Here is a 20,886-nt window from a genome sequence, read left to right as displayed (position 1 = left end):
GAAAGCCAGTCTTCAAAATGTAATGCTCATTTCAGCTTAAACTCACCTTTGCTTCTGGACCTGCAAATGCTTTTATGTAATGACGTTGGCATTGCTTTGGGGAGCGATAAACATAGTTACAAGAATTAACAATGTCGCTGACAAAGTCCCAGTTTACTGTCTGTGCTGGTGACACGACAGCAAGGTTTAAAGGAAGCATCCGTAACTGTTTCACCGCCTAGGTGGCAGAGAGAAACCACAACAGTGTAATGTTTCAATTAATGCTTCTTTTGTTTACATAAACACATATAATCCTGTATTAATCAAGCTCTATGGATGCTGTAGCAAACTAAAAAGTTTTTGAAGTCGATAAAAACAAAGTACCAACTTACTTCTACCAGTGCCAAGTCTTCAGCAATTAGCCATGCAGGACCATCCTGCCCAGCGTCAGCAGCTGACTTGGTAAGAGCTGACAAAGGTCTTGCAAAATATGTTTTTTGTTTTAGCCAGAGGAGGGTCTGGTGGGCTTTGCTCTTCTCTTGTGTTTTCAATATTCTTGGAGGCTCAAAAAGTGAAGGTGGAGGAACAACCATCCTTCTATGGCAATGCTTCTTTCTCTCACTTGAAGCTAATTGACAGGATAAAGTTACTCTCTCCAGTGAGAAATGAACTCTGTGGAACAACACCATGACAGAAAACTGCTTGCTGCAAATCATCTAATGATAATAAGCCTTTTGCAGTATTTTCATGAATGCAGGTACCTTCAACCTATGGTCCCCTAGGACAGTATTTGACTTGATCAGTCATTTTTTAATAGCTCCTTGCTTCGCTAAGAAAATAATCTTAAAAACAGATCAAATGGACACACAGGTGTCTCACTGCTTTACTCCTGCTCATTGAATTCACCTGTATTTTTATTTCTAAGTTGTCAGGACAATAGCAAGTTCTCACAGTGTGCTCCCTCTGCTCTCACTCCACATTCAAGCATTTTGTCCGAGCGATTTCAAGCTTAAGAGAGATAATGGTACATTCAGGCCTAAATTCTTAAACACAAGAGAGTTTTCATATAGTTTCACACAAAAACGTTACTGCACCTTCCCATGCAATTCTGAATCCAACTTACAGGACAGATCCGTTCTCTGCCGCTTAAGTGCCCTCCTGACAGACAGCGGTGGAAGCGCAGACTCTGGAATGGGGGTACTACTGTACATCAGACACGTAACAGAATCAGTGTAGACATCATCATGATTCTCAGGTGCAACAGGGGGAGTCCAAAGCTGAAAAAAACCCAACCCAACACAATACAAACAACCTACAGTTTGCCGTTAATTAGAGAATTTTAGGTAAGGTTTCCTTCAGATGAAATAAGGGCTACTGACTTACAGGCATTGTTTCTATTTCTCCATCTGGGCCTTCACATACAAATTCCTGTGTGAGAAACAAGGAATTTTTAAAACCTCAATACATCATCCAGCTCAGAACTCAGTATTTAGAAACAGAGGCATGTTTGTGATAACTAGAATTAAAAAAAGAGAAAAAAAATATTTTAAGTAATTAAAAATTTTCAAAAGCCAGCATATCTTTTTCAGTCTCTTCCTTCAGTTATTATTACTTTGATACATTACTGTGAGATTCCAAGTCAACCTACAAAATGATAGCCCTTCTGCTAAAACAGCAACCTGCTACTCTACAGAATTAAAACTGTCCCAAGCGACAGTCCCTTGTGTGAGACCAGTGCAATATGAACCCAAGAGACATCCTTAAATACACAGTTCATAGTCACAATATGGAAACTCTTTGAAAAGCAGGGACTTGGAGCTCCCTTGATGTTACCATGTTATAAGCATCTTCTCTGGTATACGTTAAGAGTTCCTCTTTCACTTCCTGCTGAAATCTTTCTTCTGCCTTTTTCAGCTCCTTGGCATGCTGATATTCCCATTTTGCATTTGCAGTTTTTAAATCCTTTTAGGAAGAAAATTTGTACACTTCAAAATATGACCACTTTTCACAATGAATATGCCAACAGCAGTAAATCGCCACAGATTTGAGTCTGGTAACTACATAATAAGTTCAGTTTTTATAGGCTAACAGTCATGGCAAGGTTAGTTAAACTGTGTTTTCATTCTTGTGTAAGGCCCTCATGCCAGTAAAGAGAAGAACAGAACCACGTCTCCCTGTTAATTAGGAATCAGTGTGGTTTTACCCCATGATCATTTGGATCAAAATTTCAGTGCCCATAAACAAAAACCCAAACAAAACCCCCAAATAAACAAAAAATAAAATCTGACAATAGTTGGGGTTTTCCATTTTGATTTTCTTGATTACTCAGAAAATGAGATATAGTCTCTTACCTTGTTGACTTTCTGGCTGTCTTGATCATTCAAAGTATGAAACAATTCCAAGAAATTCAATGCATACTTTTCAATTGGCTTAAGCTGTTCAGAAAAACATTTTGACACATTGCTAGTTATTTAGCTTTTGTATTAGAAACACGTAAATAACCAGAGATTTAAAAACAAGCAGGGAATAAACCCAACCTATAAATGTATTTATTTTGGTTGCAAATAACGGCATCATAATTGAGGTCAAAAAGAGATCTGGGGACAAAAAAACAAACAAGCAGGGAATAAACCCAACCTATAAATTTATTTATTTTGGTTGCAAATTGAGGTCAAAAGAGATCTGGGGACAAAAGACCTGATATTCTTGTCCCTAGCTAGTCCGATCACATCCCACAGGTATCACTGAGAATAAGCTCCAACTACTGGCTTCCATTTTCGTAACTGTAAAAAAAAGAGAAACCCATCTGAATTACTATGCTCACTCTTGCTTGCTTGTTGGTAAGAAGGCTGCTACTTGGGTTCTGCACAAGCAGCCAAAAGGAAAGGGAGACAATAAGAATCTGACAGAATTTACAGAACTAGAATAGTCATTTCATGGTTAAGCAGAAACAGATCCAAGGCCTTAAAGGAAAAAAGCCAAGTATCTGGCAAAGCGCAGGACTGTAAAACAGTTTTTTATCACAAGATGCAATTTAGTCCAATGCACTTCACAATCCTCAGGAGAACATTTGGTGACTTACATGTTTCAGTACCTGAATTTATCTATCAACAAGCTCAGATTACTTCCCAGGATTGTTTCAACATTCAAGTTTGCACAGAACAGTTTTGTGTAAACAGAGTAGAAATAAGGTACTTTACGAAAGCCATTTGATTGTTGTACAGGAAAGTAAATTTTAAATATTTCTAGGGGTTTACATAAAACAAGACAATCATCATACCTGATCCACGAAGCCAGCCAGCTCTTCCAACTGTGAAGGAACCATGGTATTTCCTGAATCATACATCTCTGAATCTGTGTCATTTCTTATCTCAGATCGTATCTCTTCTTTAAACTTTCTGGAATCCTCTATTCCACATTCAGAGCAAAGAACCTTATGGAAATATATTCAAATTTTTGGTAAGATACTGTATGATTTCAAAAGTTTTTTAATCATCCTAAAATTGACTTTAGAAAAATCAGATTACAGGTGTATTTGACACCTTTTGCTTCAGGAGATGTTAGTTTTATTTGATTAAAACAATGACAGAAATAGCGTAAAATTATCATTGGAACAAACACAACAGTTTTCTTTCTAGATATTTTTATCTTCTGATTTTCTACATGAGCTAACAATTCAGGATTTTTACTGATTTTAACTGTGATCTCATACAACTGCCCCCCAGAGAAGTCTGGAAATAAATACAAAACCAGATGATGTTTAAAATTCTGACTGTGATCTAGAAAAGCACTCATTTTTACATATCATTAAAGAACCGCTCACATTCTTCATGTTACAGTACCTGAGTTAAAAAGTCTGTTGAACAATCATTTCCTTGAGCAGCCACTTCTTGAACCAAATGTTTAATACCTTTTTCCAACAGCCTTTCTTCAACAGAATTACCACTTATAAGCCTGTAAAACAAAGAAACTCATTAAGTACTGTCCCCCAGAAAACAGTGACACTTTCTGAAACTCAACTGTTTCACATTGAATGTTCCTCACCTATGGCAGTGAGCACCAACACTTGTTTAAACTCCATCAGGTATTTTCATAGAAAGTTTTGGATTAGTTTTTTAATTTCTTAGAGGAAAGCTTTCTTTTTACATCTGATTTCCTATTTTCAAAACACCGGGTTCTTTCAATTTCTTATTTTCAAAATGAACAATAAACCATATTGTCTTTTATACAACTGGATTTTTAAAAAAATCCTTACAACAGCGGGGTATTTGCTAAGGGTGTCTGCACTGCACACCCAGGCATACATGCCCAGTGGTCTAAGGCGAGCAACAGCTCCCCTCTGCTCTCAGCACATCCTTCCAGGAAAACAGTCATGTGAGAGAAGCTTTCAAATATATCTTAGAACAACATGAACACCAGCATCTCATCACTAGTGGATTTGAAATCCAATGACAGACCATCAAGAAAGACATTTATTGTTTATCAAGAGCAGAAAACACCTACAGATATTAATGTTCCTTTTGACTGATCCAATATTTAAAGGGATCTTAAAAGACCAAATGACTTAAAAAGACGACCTCAACCAAAAATCCAAGTTTCACCTAAAAACATCTTCCCTCGATTTTTTATTTTAAAGCACCTATACGATTTCCTAGCGTAAAACTCACCTGTATATGTGAATATCTCTGCCTCTTGCAACTTTATCACACCATTCTTTAGCCTTTGTATCCATCACTGGATCTAAATCAATATCTTAGAACAACATGAACACCAGCATCTCATCACTAGTGGATTTGAAATCCAATGACAGACCATCAAGAAAGACATTTATTGTTTATCAAGAGCAGAAAACACCTACAGATATTAATGTTCCTTTTGACTGATCCAATATTTAAAGGGATCTTAAAAGACCAAATGACTTAAAAAGACGACCTCAACCAAAAATCCAAGTTTCACCTAAAAACATCTTCCCTCGATTTTTTATTTTAAAGCACCTATACGATTTCCTAGCGTAAAACTCACCTGTATATGTGAATATCTCTGCCTCTTGCAACTTTATCACACCATTCTTTAGCCTTTGTATCCATCACCGGATCTAAATCAGTGTCATAGAAGACAACAGTATCCACATCCACATGGCTGACACCTGTGGAAGGAGTGTGGGATGAAAGAATGGCACAGAAGAATCGCTTGTCTTGGTTGAAGTTTTTTATGGATTCCTAAAATGGGGAGACAAGCAACTTAATTAAAAACTAACATTAATAAAGCAAATATCTCTAAACAAACTTTTTTACTGAATGAGAAGATCAGAAAAATTGCTTTCTTATTGCTTCCACAACCTACACTAAGCGTACAAACATTTTAAGTTATCTGACTGCCCCCATTACAGATCTACACAATTCAAAATTAATTTGTGTACCATTAAAATTATTAATTTATGGTGCAGTCAACCAGATAACAATCTAAAGATCTATTACAGTAGTCACATTATGTCCTGTGAGTAAGCACACCTGACTGGGTTATTACATTCTGTGCAAGCTTCATCATTTGTCTTGTCTATCGACTAAATCTAATCCCTTCTATTGTGCTCCCTTGTGTTGCTTTAAGGCAAAGTATTCCTTTATGTTTTATACTGCATCTGACAAAGCATAACAATGTAATTTGAAATAAAAAAAAGCAGAAAAGAATAACTTAACTATATCATTAATGTTTGCTCAAATTGTAGGCCCCAGAGGATACAGAGAATCTTACTGGGGAGGGAAATGAGCATGCTTTCAATTTATCCTCAGGCAATGCCAGGGCACTCTACAAAAACCAAAAGCCCCTGGAGTAAGGCTGAGGAAGTGCCAACATACACTTAAAGTACTTACAATGCACATAGCTACAGATAATGAAAGCAAAAGCAATTAATCAAAATGCTATTGTGAAATAAAGCGTCTGTCTTTCAAGCACAAATTACTCATAAATGTAGAACAACTAGTGGCATACCTCTTGGAAATGCCCTGGATGCCTCATCAGATTGTAATATGACTGACATATTTCATGTATAATTACATATTTTGTGCTACAGCTACATACATAATTTGCTTAACTAATGAAATTATGCAAATGAATTTTGCAAATGTATTAGACTTCCCTTTAGCATTCGCCCTCCCACTATGAGCATCTATTCACCATTAGCTTGAGTGAGAGGTCCTCTTACCAGATAGTGCCAACTGCGAGCACCACTCTCATTAACTCTCGTGTACGTGAGAAGATGGAAGTTCAGGAAAAGCTCCAGAATATCAAGCATTGGAATCATCTGCGTCAAAATCAACACACGATGCCCTCTTGCTTTCAGCTTCTGAAGCAAGACAGCCAGAGCCTCCATCTTGCCTGCTTATGAAACAAGGACTTGAAGGTTCTGCAGGGAGCATTCAACAATTAGAGAAAGCACATTTGCACAGTTATAACTGGTGGTGGTTCTTGTAATACCTGAGTCATGCTGCACCAGTCGGAGATCTGGAAACTGTAGGAAACGAGGCCTGACTATTTGCTGCACTGCATGGGAGTAGGGACGTATCTGTTCCTTCAGATTAAACTCCAAGACTTCCAGTTCATGGGTATATGTATAAGGAGGATTTGCTACATACAAATATGGAGGAGCAACAGCTACAGCTGGCAATACGCACAGATCTCTATAAAACAAACCAAAACTTTAATATACTATTTTTTAACAGCTTGGGCTATTAACTACTCAAAAACAGTAATAAAGATGATTTATTCATGGAAACATAAAGGACCTGGCTAAAGGTAACTGAAAATAAATCAGTAGATGAAATTTTATATTAACATCAAGAAAATGCAAAACCTCTAAAGATCAGTACAAGACCAGAAGAAATTACCACTATCCATAAAGTTACTCAGATAAGATATCTTACAGTTCCTACTTTTTTGTAAGTAGTCACACAAAAAATATAAATGATGCCAAAATAAAGTAGAATTGCTATATAACAATTGCCATGGAACTATTAAGAGCTTTAGAATGATCTAAAATTGTACATCAGGGATGCAAATTGATTGTGCATAAAGGAATTTAGCCTGCAATAAGGATAAAGCAAGGCAACTCATTTATCACTTTTACCATTTTACAGTACTTTACATAAATAGCCTGTTTTGGATGGTAGTTTACACCCATAACATTTGTGCAAAGATTGCAAATGGATTTATCTCAATTACCTACTAACAAGATCCTTCAGGGCGATCTGTTGCTGCCTCAATGCCAGAATGAGTTCTTGCAATGGATCCTTTAGAACCTCTGAAGTACATGAATATGGAAGGCAATTTGCAAAGCCAGCCCAACGCCACTTGTTAATCCTGGCAGAACAATGCTGAGAGATTTTTCTTTCACTGATCCAAGAGCAAATTTCCAACAAGTCTCTGCCATACAAGGGGGTCCTGGAACAACGACGCTGGTTCACAAAATATATTTTGTCGAGGTGTTCCTTTAGTTGCCTTTTTCCTTCTAAGATACCCTTTAAATTCAAATTTATATTCTGAATATATTTGAGCAGATCAAATTTATGCAAAAAAAGCAATTTATGCAACAGAAAGTTGAAAACAAGGATAATTTAATTAATGCAATAGTTCTATGACTGATTATAAAAGCAGAAGTGAGCAAGAGAAAAGCTGACAATTAGAATAGTATTTGTGGTACAAGGACAGATGTTCTGTTTGGTATTTTAGTGAAAAATAGAACAGCTTTCCTACTTTATGTTTATTGGCAAAAATGTAATGGGACTTTCAAGCTACCACTGAAGATTAGTACAGATGGGTGAGACTAGTTGATTACAATATTCTACATGATTTGAAAATCAAAACTTTGACTATTTCAGTGGACAGATATACACATATGAATCTTATAAACTATATATTGTTCATGTTCAAGTATATACTCTATCATACAAAGAGTTAGCATAGTACCTGAGTTGGACATGAAAGTGTAGATATTGATTTAGATTTAGTGCTCAAGTCATCCACTGTCACTTTAATAAAATCAATTTTCCAGGAAAGCAGCAAGACAAGAAAAATATTTTAATGAAGAAAAGCAATTTAATTTCACATACACACGGTATTACAATATGAGGATATTGTAGCTTCTAGTATTTAAATTTCTGAATAGTTAAAAAATGGAAAAGCAAAAAAAAAAATGAGGAAGAGGTCATCAATGACCTTCATTAAAGCTCCATGCTCCTCAAGGAAGAAACAAATTTAAACACAGGCAAAAGAGTCACTCTGTTAAAAAAAAAAAAAAAGGAAAAAAAAAGGAGAAAAAAAAAAAAGATGCAAATAGAATCATGTAGCACCTTACCTTGATGCTTCAGAGACTGGTCACCAATAAGCCGACAAAATTGACTGTAAGACAAAGTAAATGTTTTCCCTCTAAACTGTAATGTTACAGACTTCTCTGGCTGAGCACCTCTCACTTGTGCTCCAGCTATGGAAGCCATCGGGCCGACTACTATCTTGCTGGCTGTTAAGAGATTAAAAAAAAAAAAAAAAGGAAAAAAAAAGGAGAAAAAAAAAAAAGATGCAAATAGAATCATGTAGCACCTTACCTTGATGCTTCAGAGACTGGTCACCAATAAGCCGACAAAATTGACTGTAAGACAAAGTAAATGTTTTCCCTCTAAACTGTAATGTTACAGACTTCTCTGGCTGAGCACCTCTCACTTGTGCTCCAGCTATGGAAGCCATCGGGCCGACTACTATCTTGCTGGCTGTTAAGAGAAGACAAAAAATTTATGAGGTTTAAAAATAAGAATTTCCTTACTGTACACTGCAGGATTTGAATGCTTATCTCATGCAGCTAGTGTGCCATATTTCTAATGAAGGGCAATTTTACTCCAGACATAACTCTTAGGTTGCACTTAACTGCAAACAGAGTAGGTGTCCCTCTAAGACTGTGTTCTTGAACTACACAAGAGATGTTCCCCTCAGTACCACTGGTGGACATATTAAAAAAAAAAAAAAGGATGATTTCCTAGATACAGTTTGACTGGCATTTCATATGTGTACTCATTCATGTGTACAAGCCTTGAAATGGCTTCAAGAGTCTGCACAGGTATATTCTAAGCAAGGTTTTGGGGGAAACCAACCACAGAATAAGAGATCTTTACCTGTGCAATTCATTTTTAGCACTGAAAGAAGTTCTTAAAACAGTTACCACCACAAAAGAATAATTATCAGACATAATTTTCAGTCTCCGTTCATACTGAGTGCTTCCCATTCAACCATACAAAAACTTATACTGTACCCAGCTGAAATCAATATGTAGAGAATTTAGAAAAGGCTTGAAAAAGAGTGTGCTTGAAATACTGCGCTACATCCCAAATCATCAGAAAAGAGTCTTTTTGAAAGGGCTGTATCATATAAAGAAGACCCAGTTAATAATGGCCGTTAGTAGTGGCTCAGCAGAGACCCAGAGAAAGGGACAGTGATGATGCCTAATTCTGCTCAGTCTGTTAAGACTGACGTGTTTGAAAAGCTGTCACACACACTGTGGGTCAGGTCTGAAAAGAGTTTCAGTAAGGTGGTATAATACCTGGAGACCAACACAACTGCCAGCAAAATTTCCAATGTTTGCACAATAGTATCATTCTGTTTATAAAAGACAGACAGATAGATAATAAGGGATTTTGTTTTGATTTTGTGAGTGAATTCCCATTAGAAAACTGCTGATGGAACTTGATATTCAAATATGTAATGCATAAACGCATTCAGTACAACCTCATTTCTTTCCCAGATTCCAGGAATATTTTAAAAAGACAGCAAACCAGAAAGCAATGGTTTATTGTATGTACAACATAACCTCTTCTATGATGATTTTCTGAAAACATTGCAAGGGGTAGTTGTACTTACGTGTTTTCTCGTGATGATCTGCCATAACTGTTGTTGTGTCCAGTGTCTGCTGCAACTGAGACCTTGAGAAGTCCCTAGTCCTACCTTCGGGTTTCTGTCCATACTGCACTGGTGTAAATAACCTAAAAATTAACAAATTGTGTTTCTACACATAAAAAAACATACATAAGGAAGATGTTAATCCTTTCTTCCTAATACAAAATCAAGTTAAAAAGCAAATAGTTATTTTTAGTCAGTAATCTGAGCTAGAAGAGATACCCAGCTGCAGAGCATATGGCAGGAGGGAATCTGATTCTCTTAACATACAGAGGAAACATCACATACTGTAAAATGCAAAATACACCAAATGCTCTGAGGATCCAGTCTTCTCTGAAATATTATGTGGAGGGGTACAAGCATGACAAATCTCCCATATTCCTTAATCATCTTTGGAATCTGGAGACAGCAGGAAAACTTCCCAAAAGATGCTAATAAGGATCAAAACTCTTAATGGAGCAAAGTCTTAACCATGGCTAGGTTGATACAAGGACAAAAAGCAGGGGATTTCTACTTCCATCCATCTTCAGACAGACTGGCTTTAAAAACATACTGCAATTGTAAAAGCTGGCTTCACAATAACCATTTCTTCAGGGGAACTAAGGATGTCTGAACAGCAAAAGAATGAGTTCTTTTTCTGCTTTACATAAGTATTTTAGCTATCGCTTCCCAATTCTGAAATTTCATTAACTTACAAAGCTTCCTTCTGGCAGAACTGCCTAATAGGACTAGAGCAGGACATCCTTCTTGAACCTGTTACAGAAGCTGTCTTGGGCTTCAGTAACTGTACTCTGTTTTATCAGACTAATGTCCTGTGAAATGTTTAAGTCTACCTTGCTCTGATGTGTCCTACAGCAGAACTGTATTCACTCCAACACTCAAAAATGAACGCTCCCAACTGCTCTTCAGAGAGAAGAGTCAATAGCAAAAACAAAAAGGTCAAAATGTAACAGAAACACTTTCTTTTCTCCCCCAACCCCAGCCCCCAAACCCTTGCCGAGATTTCTTTAAGTGCTCAGTAAGCACAACCTAGACTTAAAATTAATTAGGAGTACATTAAATTATTCTGCTTAGGATACTCTACCGCAGAAGTCACTTCCAGTGTTTGATCAAAACCACAAGAGACTTCAAGTCATACTGAGTTTGGCAGGAAAGATCACTACGGAGCCTTCATAAATTAAAAGAACTATGAAGTGGTAAAAGGCAGTCTGCTTTCCCTCAGAAGGCTGGCGTACAGTTTTAGCAGTGATCAGGTTGGGAAAAAAAGGATAGCATGAAAAAACAAATGCTTCTGAATGAACCCCTTTGGTTCACACAAATATTACTCATTTTCATGGGTTACTTAAAATAAATCAGTCTCTGGAACACTGCGTACCTATTTGGTGTGAGCTTCACTGCCTCAAGTCTGGGTGACGAAGGAGAACAGTAGATTTCTTCAATAAGCTTCCTGGTTACCTTCAGTTTTGGCAGTATTTGTGCTTCGTAGCAAGTCATTTGGTTTTCCATCCCAATCACATCAAAGAGAGACCAGTCTGCACGCTTAAGTTATAAAACAAACAAACCAAAATCAACATAAATAAATATTCTACTACCATTCAGTTGCAGTAAAAGAAAAAAAAAAAGTGGTAATAATACCACACTATCTGAGAATGATTAAAAAGCTCACAGCTGATGCCAGAATTAAACCAAAACGTGGAAGAGCCACGTCATGTGATTTTGCAGAGAGCAGCTGCCGTTACTTTAAAAGGTTTCAGCAACCTACCCCATGGAAATAGAGCATTATGCTCATGTTACCAAGAGTCAAAACCAGGACAGCACCCTCAAATTACAAGCTCTGCAGTTAATTCAATGCTTGTAAATAAAACATTTGCCTTTGTAGAACTGGCATTCCAGACTCATCCATTCCCACCCTGATACATTAACCCTATTTCCTCCACAAGCCCCTGTCCCGCCGCTCAAAATTATTTTTCCAACTGGCTTAAAGGATTAACTACTTGAATTTCATAGGACACATGATGCTACAGTTTTAGCTTTGTCCAGTCTTCTTAACTCTTTAGTATTGCTGAAATCACTAGTAAAAAAAAATTATTAAATTCCTTGCAATATAACTTCAACAAACAGACTATAGTTAAAACTAAACAGTGGAATCTGATACAGCTTCTCACCTCCAGAGCTGTACACAGGACAGGACAAGAATGGAAACTTTCCCTTGATTCCAAAACCCACCAGTTTAGCTTAATTGGGAATTTTAAGCAAAACCAGAAAATGTTGCAAAATAGTCTGACCTTCTTTGACAAAGACAGCAAATTCCCAGCATACCTACTAAATTCAGTACTACCATAAAGTCAACGGGTTATTATTTATAGTCTTAGCAGTTGCTTCTAAAAATAAGCGAATTAGCAATTCAGATTTTGAAATTAAATTGGAACCTGAATTATGTGTAAGAAATTTTATGTCCTAAGCCACCTGCTCTCCCAGTCAAATCCAGTCAAGCCCAGGAGAATTACTCCCCTCCTCACCTTCCAAAGGTCCCACTCTAAGGCACTCAGCACCAGAGAAGCAGTGCTGAACTCCAGCGGGTCTAATGCAAGCGAAGAACTCGGCAGCCGGGGACTGAGCAGAGCAGGATGGTTGCACACCCTCAGCAGCTGCATCAGAATATGGAGGACACTGATGAAGTGCCCACTTCTAAGACATTCTTGAGTCCTGTTATTTAAAATGAAAACATAATTTAAATTATCATTAAAAGCCAGTGCTTTTTAGCAGCTTAGGTCTTTCTGCATACTCAAATTGTTCTTCTGAATAAATCTGATAACACCAAGTTATTCAACTTAGAAAAGTATGAGTTTAAAATGACAGTCTTCCATTCCTCCAGCTTCTCTCACATTCGCGCAAACTTTCAATAACATATAGAATATATTCTGATTTTAAAAGTCACATTATCATAGACCCAAATTTCTCAAATAGCCACTCTATTTCAAATGAAAATGACATTGGATAAGATATGAAAGACATATTGCCAATATTAAGGCCATTTTTCAAATGCCTGAATAAATACCACTTTAAATTATCAAATTCACAGGAAAATACAAAGTAGACACCTCAGAAAAGCTAAGTAAAATATAACCTAAGATATTCGGTTCCCAAATAATTTAAGAACTAAATTTAGATAAAAACTGTGACACATGCTCCACTAAATTATAAATATAGAATAGTTTTTGTCCTGTAATCTGCAAGTACTGTTTATTTATTCTTCTTTTCACCTTGTAAAACAATAAGATATTAAAAAAAACCCACAAAAATAAAAAGTAATCTGCAAGTACTGTTTATTTATTCTTCATTTCACCTTATAAAACAATTAGATATTTAAAAAACCAACAAAAATTATAACCTAAGATATTCGGTTCCCAAATAATTTAAGAACTAAATTTAGATAAAAACTGTGACACATGCTCCACTAAATTATAAATATAGAATAGTTTTTGTCCTGTAATCTGCAAGTACTGTTTATTTATTCTTCTTTTCACCTTGTAAAACAATAAGATATTAAAAAAAACCCACAAAAATAAAAAAAAAAATTGCTGAATACAATTACCTCTTAATGTAGAACTGATGAGCCTCTACAGCTCTATGATTATGCCCTGTGCTTTAATCTTTAGGTTTGCCCAAGACTCACTTAGAAATCACATAAATACAAAGTAGACACCTCAGAAAAGCAAAGTAAAATATAACCTAAGATATTCGGTTCCCAAATAATTTAAGAACTAAATTTACATAAAAACTGTGACACATGCTCCACTGTCTAAGTTATAAACACAGAATATTTTTTGTCCCGTAATCTGCAAGTACTGTTTATTTATTCTTCATTTCACCTTATAAAACAATTAGATATTTAAAAAACCAACAAAAATTAAAAAATTGCTGAATACAATTACCTCTTAATGTAGAACATGATTAGCCTGTACAGCTCTATTATTATGCCCTGTGCTTTAATCTTTAGGTTTGCCCAAGACTCACTTAGAAATCACTCACTAGCAAACAAGCTCTGACTGTAATTGGAATGGTTCCTAACTTTAACGATGAATGAACAATTAAGAGCTACTTAACAGATGTACCTTGGTTGAGACAAGATGTCTTTATACATTGACTTCTGCCGATTAGAAAGAGCACATGTCAGCACATGCTCGTATTTCCTTGGCAACTGCTTCTCAACTTGAATTTTGGACCTCCGCAAAATAAATGACTGCAGTACCTGAAAGAACCCAAAACAGTAACTTCTTAATTGTATTTCCTCAGAGGAAGAGATACTAGTATTAGGATACTATCCTCAAGGGAGACGTACCCTCTGTAGTCTCATTGCCACTCTCTGGCAATGATCTTCACTCCCCTCCACAGATGCTACCTTCATAAAATCCAGATAGGATTGGGAAATCCCAGCAATCAGGAAGCAGGCAATGGCCCACAGATCTTTTAAGGCAGTAGGCAGAGGTGTATCCATCAACAGCAAACGATGGCAACTGTCAACAATGAAGATAACAATTAAGATCTATTTCATAACTTAAATTGCATCACAACAAGAAAATTTTAAAAAACTGAAGTTATAAGTGCAAGAATTATTTCAGAAAGTAACTGATAGACAAAAGCAAAAAGAAGATTGTTAATGAACACTCCAGACCTCCGGAGATTGAGTATTGCATCCCAGTGCTTCTCTGTCAGATTATTACCATTCTGCCTCTCATCTAGAACCAGGTACCTCCATTGTACTTTCATGAATGCTTCATAGTCTTTGAAGAATTGCTTGCAGGAGGCAATACATACATTAAAGTCATTGGAGTCAGTCCATTCCTGTAACATGAAAACACAAAAATCCTAAAGGCTTTTTTGATGGATTCCTGAGCAAAGATTATTAAGTGTTTCCTCTTCTGGGATTAAAATAGATTATCTTGCACTTTATCCCAGCGCAATTCTTCAAAGCTTTCAAAATCTCAAAAGGGAAGAGAATGCTCAATTTAACTCTCCAGTTGTGATGTTCAAAACATTACATAAAATACCTTTAACAGAAAATGTTTTTTTAAAGAACACCCCACACACACACAAACCTACAAACCACACTAGGCCAAGTCTCCTACCCATCTAAAAACAATTGGCAGTGTAAAAGCCATCTGTGCTTATATGTTTTTAAATTGTTCTCTGAAGAGTTTGGATGTGTTTCAGAATACCTATAACTTGATTTTTCAGGTTATCAATAGTATTCATACTTAATGGATATCTAGGTTGGGATATCACCATACTGAAATTTTTAACCACAAATGGTATAAATGTGACTCAGACTGATATTTTCTGTGTAACGCTGATGTTACCCAGTACACGTGTAGATGAAACTGTGTTCCATAATACCTGTCTTTTTTTACAAAGTTCTTGTGGGTTCCCAAGATACAGGAGAATTTTCAAAGCAGGACACCAGCATTTCAGTTCAGTCTCCCACTTCAGCACATTAAAGTCTCGTGAAACAACAAGAATAGGACCTGAGTTACCTGTGGAGAGAAAAGGTACAGCATGACTGGAAATGACCACATACCACTTCACAACTTAGAAGAAAAGGCAATTGTGCATATACGAAAAACATACACTTGCACTAACAATGAAAGGAGTTCTGTGTCCTTTTTAATAAAATTTATTCCAGGGACATTTCTTTGAATTATACATATTAAAAGCAATCTTTTTTCTCTTACTGAAAACACATTCACTAACAAACAGTTAAAAATATAGATTTATAAAAGACAAGACCTACGATATTTCATACCTTCATTACATGCCAGGTGTGCAAAAAAAGCAACAACTTGCACTGTTTTTCCAAGTCCAGCTTCATCAGCCAGAATACCATTGAGATTCATCTTGTACAGCTTTGCCAACCACTCCAGTCCAGTCTTCTGATAATCTCTGAGAGTGCCGCATAGTAAGGCTGGAGTATCACTTTTTACTACTGCTGTGATCTGAGCACTGCCTTTGGGTAACAACGCTTTTGCAGCAGCAGCAATCTCTGCTAAATCTGCCATGTATTTCTGTACAGTAGGTGTGAGAAGATCTGGAAGCACCACTTCCTTCTGAAGGCTCTCTTTCCTATTCAACGAGTCTCTTATTTCTGCACAAAACAATAAAAATCATGGTGCTGCCCTATCTGAGATGAATAATTCATTAACAGATTTGATGCCATTTACAGTTAATCCAGGGTCTAAAGAATACAAGCATTCCACACGATAAGAACACCGTAAGTTTGTCAAATGACTATATAAACAAGGACAAAGTGGCAGTGGGACACAGGTGCACACACAACAGCCTTAGTGAATTCAGTCTCATGCACGGCCCCCAGGGGACATAAAACTAATCCTGATGCAAACAAGAGCTCAGCAACAAAAAGCCTTTAAAGTGCGTTTATCAAAGCTTTAGTAAGCTACAGCAAGTTAGCAAGCTAAAGAAAGGAGATATTTATGACTCAAAACTAATACTTAAATACTAGCTCCTAAACATTTATTTTGGTAAAATTAAGCTACTAGTATCAGTACACAAAAGACAAAAAACAGTCATGCAAAAAGAAAAAAGTCCTAGGTTCTTACTACCTTTTTTTGAAACATTCTGTGAGTTCAACGCTTTCTTCCTCCTGTCTTCTAACTCTACTTGCAGTTTTAAATCTACCACCTACAATGGAAAGAGAGCAGGGGGGAAAGAACAGAAGGAAATGACAAACATGCACGCACTTAGCTTCAAATACAGCTATGAATTACTTCACATTTCTTCAACAGTAAGAGAGGCATCAGACAAAGCTACAATGCACAGCACTCAAAGGAAAAAAATAGTGTGTGCAAAACTGACCATGAATAGAAGTCAGCGGCGTAAGCAAGAGCTACCCAGGAATAACTCACATCAGAACTTAAACATCTGCAGCGAGCCAACTGCACGGGCTGGGATAAGTGAAGTGCTCTCCTCCCTGACATATAAGGCCTGAAATTATTCATGCAGCCACAACATGAAGCTGTCTTTGCCAACAGATAATATACACCACGTGGGCTGAGCAAAGCTCAGTCGTAAGATTCTCACTGTTACAGTCCAACAGGTTTTTATTCAGCACATCTTTAGATTTACACTGTTACAGTCCAACAGGTTTTTATTCAGTACATCTTTAGATTTCTTTTTTCTTTTTCACATTTACCTGTTTAATGGTAGACCAGAAATGTTCAATTTCTCTGGCAGTAAAAGCAGCAACAGCTCTCAGTTTCTTCTCTTCTCTTTTTTTGCATGTTTCCTCATGAAGTATCATATCCTCGTGATGACGAGCCACACTTAAAATCAGCTGAATAAAACCATAAAATTATTTTAAGTTTTCACTCTGTTCTATCTAAAAATCATATTTCTAAAGAAAGAAAAAAAGATTCAATTCCTTTAGGAGTACTGCCCAAACTTTACAAACACAGTGGAGAGCCAAACCAAAACTCACACAACTTCATGATCACGTCCTAACCATGAAAATGCTGCCTATTCTTCCCCTCCCTTTCTGGTTGAAAATATCAAATTCACATTACTCTCTTGGCAGTTATCATCTTCCACCTTCTTTCTTGAACAAAATCAGTTGCCATCCACTGCATTTCTTCCAAAAGATAATCATGGTGTGATTTGTGCCGTGGGGCCTCTTGGAGTTTGGGCAGACGTTTCAGAGACCATAAACCTTCTTTCCTCAGTGCTGTTATTTGCTGCAGAATTTCATTTTCCTTCAAGTAAACACAATTAAACTTACATTTCCTACTGCACACCACAAAAACAAGACAGAGAGGCTGTGAAAAATATTACATGAATAACCAATATTGTTGGTTACTTTCTAAGCATTGGAAACATTCTACTCTGTTTGAAGTTGCACTTTATTAAAAGATAACAAATAACCCATCTTTTGCAGATTTATCTCAAGTCTCTGAAAGACTTTGTGAGGCAATGGTATTATGTAAAATCAGTAGAGAAGTTTGGAATATAGTGGTACTCAGTCATGAGAACTTTATTTTTTCCTCCTAAAATACACTACCTCTAGATCTCATCAGAAGAGCAGGGCTGATTCAGTGGGAATTTTCACAGAACTGAAATGCTCTGCCAGATGGCAGATGGACAGATTTCTCTAAAAAGTTCACATAAAAATACATTTAGTTTATGGCATTTTTAAACACATGTAAGCAACCTGTAACTGCTGACAAGTAAGCACAAGCAGCACAAATTTTTGTTGTGATACCTTCCCCCTTATTCTAAATATGCTGCATAAAAAGTTAAAATAATTAATTTGGTTTAATTCTATCTCCTTCTAGGATTTCATTACATGAACAAATTCTGCTTCCCTAGAGGATCTGCCTGATTCCTTCTCACTCCTTTTCTTTCTTCAAGAAAAATAATGTGGCATGTCTGTACCACTAATTAAAACCAAAAGAAAGATACAATTATCTACAGAGCATTCTAAATTTAAATGAACACAAAGTTTTATTGTAAAGAAAGATCTATACCCAGCTGTGCTGTACAACGTCTATCCAAAGCAAACTATTAGTGCTTGGTAAAGTCTTTCACAAAAATTAGTGAAATTATTTGCTCCTTTCTTCCCAGGTAAGAGTAATAAATCATGTCATCCACAAAGTCCCAATACAAAACACAGAGGACAACACTGCCAGGACACAGCAAGAGGTTAGTACCCTGTTTCTCTCTCACTGCACCTTGTAACTTACACACCTGCAACCTTCCACACATGGTCTCTCTCACTGCACCTTGTAACTTACACACTTGCAACCTTCCACACATGGCTGAAACTTACTTTGAAGCATGAAATTAATTTGATTCAAGGAAAATGAAAATCCAGCACAACAATATTTAAACTGAGAGGTGGGTAGACATTGCAAATGATATAAATGAACCGGTATGTTCCTCAGAGAAGTAAAATTTCAAAGGAAAGTAGTGATAAAGTTCCAAAAAATAATCTTGTCTAGACTTTCTTAATGAGTCAGATGTTACTGCTCTGTTTCTGAGGATATTCTCTTCCAGTAATTAGACAGACTACTTAGTGGTGCAGAACAGAAAATAACAGCAATTACAATGCACAAAAACCAGCTGTTCAAATCCACATACAATATAATACTCGAATGTGATACCTGTTGTTGTACAGGAACTGGAGCTGGGACCAAAGGCACATGCTCCATATCACAGCCTGCTGTCTGTACCTGCTGAAGAAAAGCTGGGTTCCTGCTGTGTGGAGCAGGTAAGGAACTGCGCAAACTTGAGAAGTTTGGTCCATTTTGCTGTTGGTTTTGCTCCTGGTTAATCTGTTGAGCCACTTGAGGAATGGTATGCATTCCATCTGCAGAGAAACTAATAAAAAATTGCAATTTCAATAATTAAAATAGCGGTATTTAGAAAAGAACCAAAGAAAGCGGCAACAGAGACTGTTACATGTTGGTCAAATAAACTTTCCACCATAGCACAATACAACTGCATACCTAAAACCTATGAAGTTGCAAATCAAGCAGTTTGCTAGCCTAGAATGTACTTACCTGCTCTTTAAGCTGATAACACAAAGATCTTTTTTAACAGCATCCTGCAGAGAGATGATAGCTAAGCAACCAGTCTCTATCAGGGTATCAAGTGACCAACAAGGAAAAAATTCATGCAACAACATCAATTAAGGAAACCGACAAATTAGGCACAGAGGGTACAGATTTAAGCCCAGTGCATGGAAAATGAGATGTGCAGCGCTCACTAAGATTTCTAAGATTTTCTCCAGAGGGTTTTTAAATCGTATAATAATTGGTATTAGATATAATGTTACAATTACAGAAAGTCTCATTAAAGCAATTATCTTTAATTACAAAGCTTAAAACTTACATTTGATGGAAAAGAATTTATCATAAATCATTAGTGTATGTACCAGATGTACCAGCATTATTTTAAAGGTCATGACGTTTTTTTTTTTTAAACTGTTATCAAACTAATTATGAGTCTCTATGTGAAGTAGTATTTCGGAACTACAATAAAGTTAACCAAATAAATTATCTCATTATCAGTAAAATGGTGCGTTGGTCCACCACTTCCAAAGCCCTATCCATGTTCACCGTTTGGTTTCACTTTTCCATTCTCTATGGTTTTTATGGTCACAGTATTGCTTCCTTTTATAAAGAGAGTTCACCTCAGTGGTCACTGACCATTTAACTCAATTTAACCACTTGAATTCTCTGTCATTCCAGTGGATTTATCCAGTTGGTTGGTTTCTGTCAGTCCGGAGGATTCCCACAGCACACACCGAGCCCCGGCCGAGTATGTTTGTAGGTGGAGGATGACACGGGACAGTCAACAGGCGCTTTAGGCTTCCTCCAGCAGAAGGACAGATGTTCACTATCACTGCAGCCAGCCTGGAGATGGAGGGACACCCAGGGAGGCTGGTGCTCAGACACACACGGTCATGCCCTGGAGATGGTGGAAGCTGGGAGAGGGACACACGCAACTCCCAGATCTCTCGTTTCATCGAGCGCCGCCATTTGAGGGGCAGGTGGATTCATCCCACAAGTCCATTACAGCCACGCACGCCACGGACATAAACCCCAAGCGGGGTTTAAATGCTGCCTTGAAAAGGTCGTAGCGCCTGCAGCGCTGCTGGCCGGGCTGCGAAAGAGCTTCGGTGCAAAGATGAAGTTACCTGGAGGCAATTACCGCTCCCCCGAGGCCGCGGGGCACCCGGACACCCCCCGCCGCCTTCCTGTCAGGAGCGGCACCGCCGCACGGCCTCGGACGGACCCCCGCCCGCCACGGAGGGGCTGCGGCTCCCGTGGGCGGAAGGATACAGTTTACTTCACGACCTCCATCTTCTAGGAGAGAGAAAAATCAGTCTCTAAACGCCCGGCTCCGCAGCCCTGGCGCCGGTGCGGGGGGCGCAGACCGCGGCGGGGGCGACCCCTCCCC

General features: G+C 37.4%; 2 protein-coding genes across 2 annotated transcripts in view; both read right to left on the bottom strand.

The window, feature by feature from the left end:
- Positions 1-8,490, bottom strand: part of LOC106899298 (E1A-binding protein p400-like) — an 11,038-nt gene extending 2,548 nt beyond the window's left edge. Inside the window, exons 1-12 of the mRNA XM_014961062.1 lie at positions 8,330-8,490; positions 7,198-7,493; positions 6,182-6,656; positions 5,002-5,198; positions 3,822-3,933; positions 3,260-3,412; positions 2,331-2,414; positions 1,813-1,941; positions 1,363-1,407; positions 1,103-1,256; positions 372-607; positions 47-217 (exon numbers count right to left, since the gene is read on the bottom strand). Coding sequence (XP_014816548.1) covers positions 47-217; positions 372-607; positions 1,103-1,256; positions 1,363-1,407; positions 1,813-1,941; positions 2,331-2,414; positions 3,260-3,412; positions 3,822-3,933; positions 5,002-5,198; positions 6,182-6,349 — 1,449 coding nt within the window. The 5' untranslated portion in view covers positions 6,350-6,656; positions 7,198-7,493; positions 8,330-8,490. The remainder of the gene's footprint in view (positions 1-46; positions 218-371; positions 608-1,102; positions 1,257-1,362; positions 1,408-1,812; positions 1,942-2,330; positions 2,415-3,259; positions 3,413-3,821; positions 3,934-5,001; positions 5,199-6,181; positions 6,657-7,197; positions 7,494-8,329) is intronic.
- On the bottom strand, positions 7,055-20,184 carry LOC106899290 (E1A-binding protein p400-like). The gene is made up of 15 exons (XM_014961050.1): positions 20,133-20,184; positions 19,086-19,302; positions 17,493-17,678; positions 17,123-17,263; positions 16,533-16,611; positions 15,719-16,057; positions 15,313-15,449; positions 14,591-14,760; positions 14,258-14,432; positions 14,031-14,167; positions 12,435-12,621; positions 11,291-11,454; positions 9,880-10,001; positions 8,577-8,738; positions 7,055-7,059 (listed from the first exon to the last, which is right to left on the bottom strand). Exons 2-15 carry the CDS (start codon positions 19,284-19,286, stop codon positions 7,055-7,057), a joined length of 2,205 nt encoding a protein of 734 aa, XP_014816536.1. The 5' UTR covers positions 19,287-19,302; positions 20,133-20,184.
- Positions 20,185-20,886: the final 702 nt, after the last annotated feature.

Source organism: Calidris pugnax, unplaced genomic scaffold (genome assembly GCF_001431845.1).
Source record: "Calidris pugnax isolate Ruff unplaced genomic scaffold, ASM143184v1 scaffold32, whole genome shotgun sequence".
Classification (NCBI taxonomy): Eukaryota; Metazoa; Chordata; class Aves; order Charadriiformes; family Scolopacidae; genus Calidris; species Calidris pugnax.
The sequence above is the reverse complement of the archived record's forward strand: the minus strand, read 5'-3'. Positions and strand labels throughout refer to the sequence as shown.

What these genes read in the sequence shown, in the direction of transcription:
- LOC106899290 (XM_014961050.1), bottom strand. Translation starts at nt 19,286, where the DNA reads ATGCATACCATTCCTCAAGTGGCTCAACAGATTAACCAGGAGCAAAAC. An exon ending in TCTGGTCTACCATTAAACAG is followed by an intron (nt 16,612 to 17,122) that starts GTAAATGTGAAA and finishes TTTCCATTGTAG; the next exon opens with GTGGTAGATTTAAAACTGCA. An exon ending in TGGCAATGAGACTACAGAGG is followed by an intron (nt 14,168 to 14,257) that starts GTACGTCTCCCT and finishes GGGTTCTTTCAG; the next exon opens with GTACTGCAGTCATTTATTTT.